Source organism: Sceloporus occidentalis, unplaced genomic scaffold (assembly GCF_023333645.1).
Source record: "Sceloporus occidentalis isolate IW3139 unplaced genomic scaffold, rSceOcc1.0.p SCAF_2, whole genome shotgun sequence".
Taxonomy (NCBI): Eukaryota; Metazoa; Chordata; class Lepidosauria; order Squamata; family Phrynosomatidae; genus Sceloporus; species Sceloporus occidentalis.
In genome coordinates this window covers 211,574,303-211,588,824 of record NW_028316982.1, presented here as the reverse complement: position 1 = coordinate 211,588,824, position 14,522 = coordinate 211,574,303, and the positions used below count along the sequence as shown (strand labels likewise).

Here is a 14,522-nt window from a genome sequence, read left to right as displayed (position 1 = left end):
GAATATTAGGATTAAGGGTCACTTTAGAATCACATATCCTTAGACTGAACAAGAACAAATTATTGAATGACTTTCCCCCTTAACCAAACCAAACCAAAAATGGAACTCAGTTTTTGGGAAGCAACTACTTTATTCATTTAAATAAAATTTACAGCTTTTTAGTTTAAAAGATCTGAAAGCAGTTTGCAACATTACAGCATTGCAATGGCGGGATACAGACGGGCAAAAAGGGGTGTATTCATGACGTCATGAAGGTAGAGCCTTCAGACGGCCCTTACCTGAATGCCGCCATGAACACGCCCCCCGCACGCCCCAAGCGGGAAGAAGCGGCATTAAAAAGGTGCTGCTTTTTTCCGCTTCTTTTTGATTTGCGGTGTACGTGCGCAGCTCCGTATGTAAGCTGCTGCACCGGTACGTCAGAATTGCTACGCTGCAAATATAAGTTGCCCATTTAAAAGCTCCGTGTCAGCTGCGTCGCATAATGGGTCGGGGTCCGGGACATGCGTGGTTTGCAGTCAAGCTTTAATTGCAACATCCGCTGCCATGCAGCTGTGGAAGCTGCGGCACAGCTGCGGCGCATTTTAAGACTCGTAACCCTAACCCTAGAGCCACTTGTGCGCATGCGTTGCTAGAATCGCGGGAAGTTGTAAGTTTTGCCGGCGGATGTTTTGGTTGTAGAAAGTGATAAGGGAAAGTTTGGAATTTAAAGTGACCCCCTACACACATTCCTGCGCCATTTTCACCTGGGAACGGGCACAGTTCGGCTGCTCCTGGCACAGCTGTGCGGCGGCTCCCCTTTGCCACCAGGCAGGATGGCACAGCCATCCACCAGCACCCCGAAAAAAGGCAGGGGGACGTCTTGGTCTCATACTGAGACGGCTGACCTCATAGCTATATGGTCCCAGCCAAACATTTTGCAGAAACTGGAGCAGTCCTACCTGAATGCTGACACATATCGAGAAGTGGAAGAAGCCATGAGAGCTGCTGCACCGGTACACCAGAATTGCTATGCCGCTAATTTAAGTTGCCCATTTAAAAGCTCCGTGTCAGCTGCGTCGCATAATGGGTCGGGGTCCGGGACATGCGCAGTTTGCAGTCAGGCTTTAATTGCAGCGTCCGCTGCCATGCAGGTGTGGAAGCTGCAGCACAGCTGCAGCGCATTTTAAGACTCCTAACCCTAACCCTAACCCTAACCCTAGAGCAACATGTACGCATGCGCTGCTTGGAAAGTTTGGACTTTAAAGTGCACCCCTACACACATTCCTGTGCCATTTTCACCTAACAATAAAAAACCCCTAAAACTGTAAATATTTACATATGTACAAGGGAGGTGATGGGGGATGGCAGGGGGACAGCGGTGGCAGCAGCGACAGCTGTGGCTGTGCATTGCAGATTCAGCAAGAGTGCGGTGACCAAAGGAGAGGAGGCATCCATGATGCTGATGACACTGGCAAAGTGCAAGAGGACAAGGATGCCAACACCAGCTGATCACCAGCTGGCAGGAGACCACCATTGTTCTTGGGCAGAGCGGGGGGAAAAGTTTTAAAGGGGCCTGGGCACTTTAAATGCGCACATAGGCTTTCTGCCGCCGCTGCTTAGCGCTGTAGCTGCGCAGCTGCGCATCCACCAGCCGGCAAAGGAAAAAAAAAAAAAACCACACAATTTTTTTTAAAAATAAACTTTTTTATTTACAATAACAAAACATTTTTATTTACATATGTACAATATATACAAAGGGAAGGGGGAGGGTGAAGGGGGTGGTGGTGAAGGGGGATGGCAGAGGGGGCAGGGGAGGGAAGCTGCTTCAGGGAGGAGGAGGAGGCGGTGGGGCGGGAAGCCGGCGGAGGAGTTCCTGGAGGGTCTCTTCGATGGAGGAGACTCTCTCCGCCAGCTTGTCCACCTTCTCCTCCAGGGCAGCGAACATCCTCTCCGTCCGGTTCTCTGTGGGGGGAAAAGAAAGAGGATGGTTAGGGTCAGCCTGTGGAGCCCATCACCCACTCCCACAGGCAGGGTTTCTGGGTGCCCCCTCTCCCTTCCCTGGGTTCACCTCCACACTTACCTTGCTGCCGGGCTTGGAGGACCCGATCCAGGGTCCTGGCATCGAGGGCCAAGTCCCCTGGCTCCCCTGGCAGGCGGCGGCTCGGGCCAGGCTCCTCGGCGGCGGCAACAGCAGCAAGGACTTCAAGCCCTGCAAAAGAGGAAGAAAAGGCCCAAGTTACCATGCTGGCATGGCAGACGAGGGCACAAGTGTCGTGGGGGCTGCAGTCAGGCAACCCCCACCCCTCACCCTAGGGACCTACCTGCCGCCAGAGGAGCCTGCTCTGGCTGCGGAGGGGCCACAGCAGCTGGTCCTGGCTGTGGCCCACCCTCGGGGACATCCTCGTCCCCCGAGGATGGTGGAGAGGGCGACCTGGCACGGTGCCCTCCCTCCCTCCGCCTCCGCCTTGGCCGCACGCCTGCAGAAGGGAAGAGGAGGGATGGCATTGGCACCATGCAGGAAGGAGAGGAGGGCAAGGGAAGGGTCAAGGAGGGGAGGACAGGGCATGGCAAGAGCTCTGACTTACCTGGAGGACGGCGATCTTCTGGTCTGGGCCGATCTCCCCTGACCCACAGGTCCTTCAGCCGCGAGAAGAATGGTGGCCGCTTGTCAACCGGGGGCTCCTCTCCGAAATCTTCAAGGGTTTCAAAGAACGCTGCCTTGAGAGTTTTAAACTTAACTCTGCATTGGTGCAGCGTTCTTTGAAACCCTTGGTTTCGGAGGGCTCGAGAGGCCTCGAGAAAATGCCCTCGGTTGGGCTTGTTGGTGCTGGCCATCAACCTCCTCGCAGCTGCCTGTGGCATCAGGGAGTCCAGGAGGATCCCGACCTCCTCATCGGTCCAGTAGGCCATGCGGATCGGGACCCTCCTGCGTGGCTCTGCCATCTTGATCGCCGTCCTGGGGTCTTGCACAGTTGCGCAGGGGTATATATGGGCACCTGTGGCTCAGGGCCGTTAGGCCAAGGTGGTCCTAGGCCAATGAAAGCTTTCAGAGGAGCAGTTTGAATCTCTCCCCCAATAGATGCCCTCTGGGTGCCCTATTGATACATTCAAATGGGCCATTAGGAAAGCTTGAATTTGACGGGGATTGATACATTGTCAAAGGGGCAATTGGCAGTTGGAGCTGATGTATCTTTTTCACCCAGGAAAACAGGCGCCAGGAGACCTTTTGTGTGTGTGTGTTTGTGTGTGTCCCCCTCAGGCACGTGGCAAAACATGCCCACAGCACAGATCAGGAATGATAGGCAGACTCAAACTGTGGATAATGGGATACATTTATTCATGTGCTTATGCTATTACAGGACATTGCACTCTGACATCACAGATGATGGCAGAGGAGCCATGCTTCAGATTCTCCTTGTCAGAAAAAAATCTGCCAGGGCATTCCTCACAGTCTCCCCTGCTTTCTTCTTCTCTTTCTCTTGAGCCTCTGTGATTGGTGCCAGGGTGGGCAGCACAAAACGGCGCCTATATCGCATGCCCTCATCCAGGACCCTGCCCTTGGTCTCACAGATGTTGTGCAGAATGACACATGATGCCAGGATGGGCACCACGTTCTCCTCTGCCACCATTGTTCTTGGGCAGAGCGGGGAAAAAAGTTTTAAAGGGGCCTGGGCACTTTAAATGCGCACATAGGCTTTCTGCCGCCGCTGCTTAGCGCTGTAGATGCGCAGCTGCGCATCCGCCAGCCGGCAAAAGAAAAAAAAAGCCGCGGTTTGGGCCGCCCATGCGGAAGCTGCCCCTTTCTTTGCGGCGTCCTCCGAGGCGGCGGTATAGAAGCTACGGGTCCGAAACGGACCCAGGTGAGGCGTCTTCACTGCCCCCCGTGTGGAAGCCCCAACACCTGAAGCACGTCCCCGGGGCAGGCAGTCTGGAGGCTCCGTATTCAGCAGAATACACCTCCAAGACGTCTTCTCCTGCCCGTCTGTATCCCGCCATGATGTCAAAAATGAACTCCAGACTCATACCATCTCCAGTACCTACTTGTTTTATGTTCATATATTTTCTCCAGTCTTGCTGGAGTAAAATACCATTGAATGCACTGGGCATAATGCCCACAGTTTGATAGAGAAAGAAGAGAATTTCTGCAGAGTGGCCAAGATATGCAACGTGATAGTTTGATTTTTCAAGTCAAAATTTGCCTCCTCCCATGGAATGCTACAGTCCCCAGGCACACATTTATGGGATATCCCAAATATCTAGACACTGCTTTTATATTTAATTGGTTTTTTCTTTCAAATATAAATTTAGATTATTCAAAACACTAAAGAACCTATTACAATACTATTGTGCTTGTTCTTGACTAAGCTTTGATTACTCCTAAAACAAATAGAAAAGAAACAACAATGTAATATACATAGTATTGCATTGACACATAGCAATCCAGAATTTGGAGGGGGGAAAGTTGCTTATTTGGACATTTCCACAGTCCCCAAGCCATCACAGCTATTACACTTGTGGATTCTGAAAGCCACAGATAATTATGTTGGCCAAGGTAATTGAATTATAGCTGACCTCTGTCTTGCTAAACAGCTTAGCTCATGATATTTCACAGCAGAACACCAGCAGTAGAGTGAGGACATAATAATGTGGAGACATGATCTCACTTCAATACAGTGTGGCTTTGAGGGCAAAAGGGGACAAAAGGTGCAAGATCTGTCAGGAGTATAGAAGAAACCCAGATTGGAATAGAACTCTGGGGAGGAAATACATTTTTGGATTATAGCTCTCAGAATCTCCTAACTGTAATAGATTGGGGACTGATGGCTTTGGGATGGTGGGAAATTTCCAAGCAACTGCCCCCCCCATCCAAATGCTGGATTGGAGTGTGTCAGTGCAATACTATGTATATCACATTGTTGTTTCTTTCCTATTTGATTTAGGGGAAATCAAAGCTTGAACAGAGACAAATGATGTTCAGTTAAATGTCTCTGCACTGCTAATAAACACAATATAGTGTAACTGCCAAGTCAGAAGCCATTGTTAAACTTGACAACTAGCATTAACCTGGCTGATTTTGCTTTAGATCAGTTGTGGAGTGACTGTTACTGCAGCATCTCCCTTTATAAGGCATCTCCCTTTATAAGGCATGAGATCGTTCCCTAATCATACTATTTGCAGCACAATGGATGAATAATGTAGATACTCAATTCTAGGTGAAGTGGGAACACTTAGGCTGGCATAGTGTATTTAATGCAGAGAACTCTACATTAATTATTCTTTGTTTGCTTAGGTCTCATATTTTAACTGACAAAAAATAAGTCTGTAGTAAGATCAAGAATCACAAAGCTGGAAATTTTTAGTAGGTCAGAGCTTGGAATATATTAGATACTTTATGCGAGATAACTTTTGAGACACCCGACCATGAACTATAGAGCCCAAATTGGATGTATAAAATTGACCATTCTTTAAACCTGAAACCTATTTAAAGGCACACATGTACACGCATTTTGCCTATTCTAGTGCATTAGAGCTGTGAGCCTTTCTGCAACTGTGCACCGATCGCTTTGATTACTGTCCTCTCATAAGGATTCACCAGGAATGTACCGTATTTTCTGGTGTACAAGACAACTTTTTGACCCTCTAAAATTGGGTCAAAAGTTGGGAGCCGTCTTGTACGCTGGGTGTGCGCTCTGGGGCCGCCGGCTTCTCAGGCCTCCGGAGGCCTGGGGAGCCGGCAGCCCCATGCCGGCTTCTAAGGGGCATTCGGAGGCCTGGGGAGCCGGCAGCCCCGTGCCGGCTTCTAAGGGGCATTCGGAGGTCCTTTAGAAGCCAGCGCACATGCCCTGGGGCTGCCAGCTTCTCAGGCCTCTGGAGGCCTGGGGAGCCAGCAGCTCTGCGCCAGCTTCTAAGGGGCCTCCAAGGCCCCTTTGAAGCCGGCGCGCATGTGCACGGCCGGCTGCCAGCATCCAAGGAATAGGGGTAGCCTTGTATGATGAGTATATCCTAAACTCTATTTTTTATATTAAAAGTTGGGGGTTGTCTTATACACCCGGTCGTCTTATATGCCAGAAAATAAAGTAAGTGCATATCACATCTTCATTGGTATTCACTTCATCCACCACCCCACCCCTACACCCCTATGAGCACTGCTTTTAACTGCTAGCTGTGCCTTAAAGGGGACACTGGATAAACCTTTGAATGCAAGTGATCAGTCCAACAAATAACTTCAGTTTCCTCTAATCAAGATGCTGTCTTCTGTTTCATGAGAAAGGATTGTATTCTAATACATTTTTGTGTATACAGGGAAACTTCAGCCTTGCAAGATCAACTTTGAATATGTTCCAGAAATGAGTTCTGATTGAATGGAAGAAGCCAGGCCCCCAATGGGGCTAGTTTAAGACATTTTTTCTGCCTGAGACAAATTGTTCCCTTCCCTTCTATCCCATCTCCAGCTCACAAAAAATAGTTTTAGCTGTTGCATTAGCAACAGCAGTACATACACACTTATTAATTCCACCTCTTTCCTCTCTACAGTGACCTTCTTCAAAATAAGGCATGGCAGGTGTGAAGTGGCCCTAGAAAGCAGCTGCACTGCCATTGCTTAGTCTAAATAGTGCAAATGTTGTTTAAAAGCTGGTTAGACTTTAAAATGCCATTACGAAAAAGTTGAAGCCACAAGTGCATGCTAGAGCTACCCCACCTTCAATACCTTGCCATGAGAAATCATCACTCCCTTACAATGGACTTGTATTCTGGGAGAGCACCACTAGCTAATTTCATTTCATCCAAGGCTTGTGAGGTCGCCTCCCAGTCCTTTCATTGTGCATATATACACCTTCAAGTTACCTGTGTTCTTATGGTGCCCCCATGAATTTCACAGCATTTACTTAGGCAAGTAATAATCAGAGGTGGTTTTACCAGTTTCTTCCTCTGAAATATAGCCCACAGCACCTGATACTTGATGGTGATCTCCCTTTCAAGTACTAACTAGGGCTGACCATGCTTAGTGCCTTTAAGGTATCTAGGCCACTTGCCTAGTTTGAGTACATAACCTGATTAAAATAAATTTATTTCAATCCATGCTCACTTCCCCTTGTGCTACAGCGGCATTCTGTAGTTGCTTTTGATGCCACTTCAGCAGCCATTTATAGCTCTGCCAGAATCATGAACACCTACTTTACACAACTCCTCAAGTGGTTTCATCCAAGACCATAACTGTCTGGAAACTGTGATACTGCTTTACTTAAGTTCTGCTTAACTCTTATTGAAGGAAATACAGAACATCAGCAATCTAAAACAGATAAGTATCTATGAGATCTTTGAAAGTTGTTAATGTTTGTTTTCTCTGTTTCAGTACAGTAACGACTGTATGAATATTAACTAGGAAATAGGAAGTGTTGTTCTGTATCACACTCATTTTACAAGATAAATAAAATAGATTACTAATTTTATAGAAAAAAGTTTAGAACATTAAAGTGACGAAATGTATTAGAAAAATTATGGCAAACTTCAATATTCAATTAACTTTTGCAGAACCTACCAGAAGACATTACATATTTCTTTCTACAGTTTAGTATGTAGAATACCCCCCAACAAAAACTACTTTTCTCTGTCTATTGGAAATGGTGCTTTATTGTCTTTTTATATGCATGTCACACCAAGATGCCTTGCTTCATAGCATCAGATTGAAATATCAACTGAATATTTTAGTAGACTTTTATTAACAGTGATATGAGCCTCTTTATGAGAAAATGTATGCAGCAAGTATGCAGGTAAGGAGTCCTACTGAGTCCTACATTTAAATATTGAATGTGGTGACACAGCATCAAATGGTCTTTAGGAATATGAGTTCTGTTTTCATCTCTGCCAAAATACCATTGACTAAACACCCATATTGCTTAGTTTGAGAATTTAACAGTGACAAGCAAGATCTTAACAATGGGTATAACAATGCTATGGTATGAGGGCAGTATTTCAATAAGTTTGGGACAATACTGATGAACTTGTAAGGCAAAAAATTTAGGTTTGACCTTGGTTTCAGTCTGGTCAACAACATTCTAATCCTTCCTTCCTTGTGGGAAAATAGGATTGATCTTTAATTCACTCCTTCCAATAGTATGACATAGATTAGAGTACTATGGCAATCTCACTGGCAAATTCATAAATATGTAACCAAGCTCTTTGCAGGCAGTCTTCACTGTTGAGCTATGTGAGACAAAATTAGTGTATCTCACAAACATAGTACAGTGCGCCCATGTCATACGCGGATGCACCTTATGTAGCTTCCAGCATACGCTGGAAGCCACACTGGAAGAAGTGGTGCCACGCCCTGGAAAGAGTAATGGGATGCATGTCCATGGTGCGTATGCACCACTGCGCCACTGTGAGCATGAGACCAATTGACTTTAATGGGGCTCAAGCATACACAGAATTTCCCTTACGCGGGGGTCCGGAATGGATCCCCCACATAAGGGAAGGAACCATTCTAAAACAGAAGGTGAGTAATGAGTTGTCCTACACCACCACTCCGAGGGTCTAGCAGAAAAATAAATCAGCCTTATTCTTCTTGTAAAACTGTATGAAGTAGATTTACTTACAAATCTTAAAGGTTTTCATAACATTTCAAGGTGCAAGGCACCATAACATGTGTTCTTCAACAACTGGAGAGAAAGGAGAGAGAGAAAGAATGCCAAAACAAAGGCCAAATAAACACAAACAAACTGCAGACTAACTGATGCAGGGAGTGAGAGGGAGAAGAGAGAGGGTACAACTAAGACCACCAATGATACAAATGCATGCTATGCCTAAACTGTTAGAGATATATGTAAACTATCAACTATTGAGCATAGGCATGATAAGGTTGCTGCCCCTACCATTTAGTGCAGTTAGTAGGGAAAGCTGTGTCAAGTACATGGCATCCACCTATCAAGAAGTTTGAAAAACAACAGCTCACTAATGTTTCCCAGTTCTTTCAGCATGGAAGAGAAGTGACCTGCTTATGCTTGAGGTTAGTTTATTAATTCAAACAACCGTTTTAGTTTAGTTGAGCTGACTGCAATATGATTTTATATGTGTTTTGATAATAAACCAAATTGTGGGTTTAAACCATAGCTGACATTTTTTAGTCCAAGATACCCACCACTACTTGACAGATGAAAACAGGGCTACCAAAAAACATCAGAGTGTGGTCAAGATGGTAAAAATTAAGAGGCTGCAGAAGTTATTTTTGCTTGAGTCTACAGGAAATGGTACAGTTCCACTCCTTCTCTCCTCTTCCCTTGCTGACTTGAGTACAAACTGCTATTACACTTTGAACCCAATTTTCAGCAACTGAAGTAAGCTGAACACAAAGGAGGGTAGAGAGGAGATAAGAGAGACATTTTAAAAGAGGCTGAAATAGTGGGATGATGGGGATTAATCAGAACATTTGGAGGGTAGAGTCCAAGGTGGAATATCAATTTCTCACCTCTTAGTTCTGACTTGGGTCCCTAAACTAAGTTACTGGAGAGAAAGGAGAGAGAGAAAGAATGCCTAAACAAAGGCCAAATATGTTAAGGAAAATGCAACATGGGATATAGGAGAAGAAATAAAACATGTATGTGAAAGTCACAGTGACTAAGCAAAAGCAATTAAGAAGCCACACAGGTGAAAAAGCTAATGTAATTTAGCAGTCCTGAATGCCAAGGACAGAATTATAGAATGTACAATTGAAAACACCTGAGATTCATTAAGTGTACAAGGTGAGATGATGAAATTCTTAAGTATGGGTTGAACTATGTGAACCAATCAAAATGAATGTACACGCCCATTGGGTGGAAACTGACTAAGTGGGTGGTGTTTAACAATGGCTATAATAATTGCTATGTTTGCCAATGCATTTTGTGGGTAGTTGTGTGAGTAGTTTGGAGATATTTTGGAGATTGTAGAGATTGTGATTTATAGGGCATATAGTATTTTGTATATAGTAGAATAAAGTAGATCTTTTATATAAGACTACTGAGTTGTCTGGTGTCTTGAGTGAAGATACAAGAGCCAGCAGGATCCTGGAGAAGTTTGGAGACTTCTGAGGAAGAAGAGTGAGAAGGCTTGGAGAGTTTGTCAGGGTCTTCAGCCTATTCTCTGAAACTCTGCTGCTTTGGAGAAAAGCATTAACCACTGGCCAAAACTGGTCAGCGCCACTGCATAACAAGGTGGTGAGTTAGAGCCAGAGGTGAAGAGCTACAACTCCCATCATCCCTGACAAAATCAACTCCCATCATCCCTGACAAAATAAACACAAACAAACTGCAAACTAATTGATGCAGGGTGTGAGAAGAAGGAATATGTCCCATAGTCAGTAAGTATTTGCAGTTAAACCATCCTTTGGGTTCTTTTAATATGGGTTAATCTTCAAAAACAACAGTGTGGTACTTGGAAGCCCAATTTAAGATTAATCCCAACATCTGGTAAAGACTATCAGAGGGACTAAGAATAGCTAGATTAAGACTGATTAAATCTTGAAACTATTTTATTTTATAATGCTGCTCAGTAGCACTAATGAGGATACTGGTGATGATGATAATGACAATTCTAAAGTAAAATCTGTGAATATAAAGAATGAGGCTTATAAATGTAACAATGTTAATAACAAACATTACCCGTATACACAGTGTGCAGCAGAGACGAGCCATTCATTGCTGACAAGAGAACCTCCACAAGTTGGTTTGGCATTAAAATCTAATGAAATCACCCAAGGCCAAGCACCTTCTTGAGCATCAGAACCACCAGCAATTTTTGTTGTGTGTTTCGGAGTGACCAATCTTTCTCCACATTCTATGAGGAAAAGAAAATTAAAAATTAAAAATATAAAAACATTTAGTGGTCCAAGAATTAAGAAGATTGATTTTCCTTGAAGACGGTTTTCATATCACCCCACTGAATTACAGTGGCTCCTTCCCATCTGTGGATGTTCAGTTCAAGGCTTGGCCACAGATGGGAAATAATGTTGAAGCTCAAGTCCCACATAATCCAACTGATGTGATATCAAAATGCTCACATCAATGTGCCTGCATGCATGTGCAGCCATTGAATAATATAGTGATCTGCAGATGCTCAAATCCATGGATGGAAGCTCACTGATACTGAGGGCCAACTGTATTTTTAATTTTATTTCAATCTAGAAAGCCTTTAATGTTTGGGGTTATACATTTTTATGAAATGATATTCTCTTCTATGACCAGTTATCTTTAGGATAACTGTTATCAACATTTTTTAGCCTAATATTATGTACAAATGTAAAACAAACAAAGAAACAAAACCTTTCGTAATTGCCAGATACTTGAGACTCCACATGGTGTGATACTGAAGCACTGAACTATTTTATATGGGTTGTGGCCTTTTGGTTCCTAAAAGTGTCTAAATGGAAAGCCTTCTGTTAAATCTATCTTGTACTCATGCTTAATGTGAAAAGCCTACTCTTAACATAGTGTGAGATAGATGGGCAGCCCTTCTGAACTGAATCTTGATTTTAACAAACACTTACGTTTATAGTTGCACTGCAGATGAATCACCAGATTGTTGAGACACTGTACCCTATGGAATGAGAATAAAGTTGTTATATTTTATGTGACTGCTGGTCACTGGTGGGAAACCATTTATCTATTCATGGTGGTAGTTCCACATAGGAAATCTAGCAGGAACTGCATATTGAGTGAATTTACTCTCATTATTTCTGTTACACTTCTCTCTGATCTAAAACACACTGCAGAAATCATTCTGTTCAAGATCGCTTTAACTTCCCTGGCTCAATGCTAGGAAATTCTGGGAAACTGGGAGGTTGTAAGACATTTAGCTTTCTCTGTTAGAGAACTCTGATACCATAATAAACCACAATTCCCAGGATTTCCTAGCACTGAGCCAAGGCAGGTAATGTGGACTCAAACTGGATTATTTCTGCAGTGTGTTTTGGACCACCCTCCTTCTCTCTCATCTGTTCTCATCGTGCCATGTCTTATTCTTGCCCTGTTTCCTCTCTTTACCCTGCAGGCAACCAAGGGAGGAACAGATTGCTAGAGATAATTTACCAGATAGAACTGTGAGAGGATTTTTGTAAACAAGTCACATAACAATATTACTTCAGAAAAGTACAACAACATCCAAAATCCACAAAACAGTGACACCTTTATTGGACCAACCAAAAAAAGTTGCAAGCTTTTGAAGCTCCACTGGCATCTTCATCTGGCAAAAGTACTAAAAATACTCTTTAAAAACGAGAAAGAAAAAAAATAACAATGTTAGTCATAGGCCTGCCTTGTGTCAAGATGTTGTGATTATTGTCCTTAGTTCAGATGGTATGGAGAGGTATTCATGCAGGCAGGCAGGCCCCTGCTCCTTCTAGCCATATGGATTTTGGGAGATTATTGAAGACTATGAAATAAAATGTAAATTCCATTTCCTAAATTTTATTTTAGTTCCTAAATTTTATTTCCTGAACCTTAAGAATGAAGAAGAAGACAGTAGAGCTTTGAAAGCTTGCAACATGTTTATTGTGCATTTTGATTGGCCCAATAATGATATCACTCTTTTGTGGAATTTGGATGTGACTGTACTTTGCTACATGGCCAACATGGCTACTCCTGGATATATTACATTAGCAGAATTAAGGCTACAAGGAAGCTCATTTAAAGCAGGTCTTCTGTAGATATTTTGGTACAGTAGTACTCAAAAGATTCATTCCATGTTTTATTAAAAGTGTGACCAGGTCTTTCATGACGATCTAAACTGTGCTTTGCTAAAGATTTTCCAGAAGCAAAAAAGTGCTTCCAAAACCTGTACTGTTCTAATCATGAACCAGGGAATGATATTCATTTCAGGATACTCAGTATACATGGTAATGAAACATTATTACTTCTATATGTTTACACAAACATTTGCCACTAGAGATCAGTGTGAGCAAAGGCTTAAACATATTAGCTTGATAGAAAGCAATGTATATTTTCAGAGACACAACATTGCTCTGTCATGTCTATTTCATCTTTGTTCAGATGCTTTAGAAATACTTGGCTAAAAAAAGAGAGAAGATGATTTATTCCAGAAGAGCAAAAGAGGGCAGATCAAAACAATTCTAGCATTTCTGTGGTCTAATGACTTGAGGAAGATTTCATTATCTTGCAAGGCATCTGAGATCTAGGGGCTCAGTGAAGTCTCATAATGCATCATAGATAAATGTCGAAAGATAAATGTAGTACAGTTACACAGAAGAAAAACAGAACATTGGTTTTTATCATTTGCCACTTCTTTATTAATTGATAGTATATATTTTTATTTTCCTAACATTCATAATGCTGTGGGAAAGTTATTATTAGGTTTACTTTGCATATTACTTTAGCTGGGAAAAGCATAATCATATGGCCTCCCCTCCCTCCATTTAGTTTTTGTCAGATGTAGATCTAACAAAGGATTCTAAGATCTTTGCACAGTGAAATATATTTTCTATAGATATAAACTTCTTTGTTTATTATATGCCTGAATTACCTGTTGGTCTCTTCACTAGAAATGTAATTATTCACACAGGCCTGGAACAAATGAGCAAGAAAAAGTGGCTTGATCCTGCTTTTTCCCAAACTGAATTGAAATCTTGCTTCTCACATGGCCCACTCCCAAGCTGGGCCGAAAGAACACATCCCCAATGCATGGCATGGCATGGCATGGCATGGCATGGCACTGGGTCCTTTTTTTTTGTTGCCCCCCACCACCATACATGAACACCACTACATGAACACAGCCCCACTGATCCCCAAGTACTTCCCATGTTCACACAGAAGCCATCCAATTGGATGGCTGTCCCTTTGAACCATCACACAGCCACATGTGCGAGGCTCTGCCCAGTACATGACATTGAAGCATTGGTGTGCAAGCAATACATTGGCAAAGCACAATAATGGAGCATTCCCCCCACCACATACCTCCTTAATCCCCCTCATACCATGCTCCCTGTTGGACTGTCTGGTTTGTGTATGTCGTAATTAAAACCATTGGAGTTGCACTTTCATTTCGTTGTGTTGCCACATCCCTGCACTTGCCCCAGTGTGTTTAATGTAGGCACAAAGATGCACATCTTTCACACTAAGTCAGACTATCCTGGGTTCTGTTTGCACTGGTTTTTAGCCCCATGGCTTTGGTCTGGTTTCTGCCCACTTTGGAGGTGTGCATCATCTAAACGCCCTGCCTTCAAAGTGGTTGGAAACAGCTTTGTTTTGCCTATCTGTTTCACCCCTATGTTTCTTCTTGAAAGTAGCAACAAGTAATTTCAGCCATTATTTTCCTGCTGCAAGAAAGTATTCAAAAACCAAGCAGTTTTTCAAGGTTAATTCAGAAATTATTCTGTGCAAAAATCACATATGGTTGTTTTGGACATAAAACAGCATTTTCTGGACAGGAAGCACTTTTTCTTAATGGAGAATAATATTTCAATGCAGAAATATAAATTTCTGTGCAGAAAATACAGGTTTATGCACAGAAAATGCTGTTTTCTATTCAAATCAAGCATGTGCAAATGTTACACA

At 43.3% G+C, this 14,522-nt stretch overlaps 1 protein-coding gene across 1 annotated transcript in view; it reads right to left on the bottom strand.

Moving 5' to 3' along the window:
• Window positions 1–14,522, bottom strand: part of TMPRSS15 (transmembrane serine protease 15) — a 182,258-nt gene that overhangs the window by 5,634 nt on the left and 162,102 nt on the right. The window contains exons 21-22 of the mRNA XM_089508436.1: window positions 11,501–11,550; window positions 10,617–10,791 (exon numbers count right to left, since the gene is read on the bottom strand). Coding sequence (XP_089364562.1) covers window positions 10,617–10,791; window positions 11,501–11,550 — 225 coding nt within the window. The remainder of the gene's footprint in view (window positions 1–10,616; window positions 10,792–11,500; window positions 11,551–14,522) is intronic.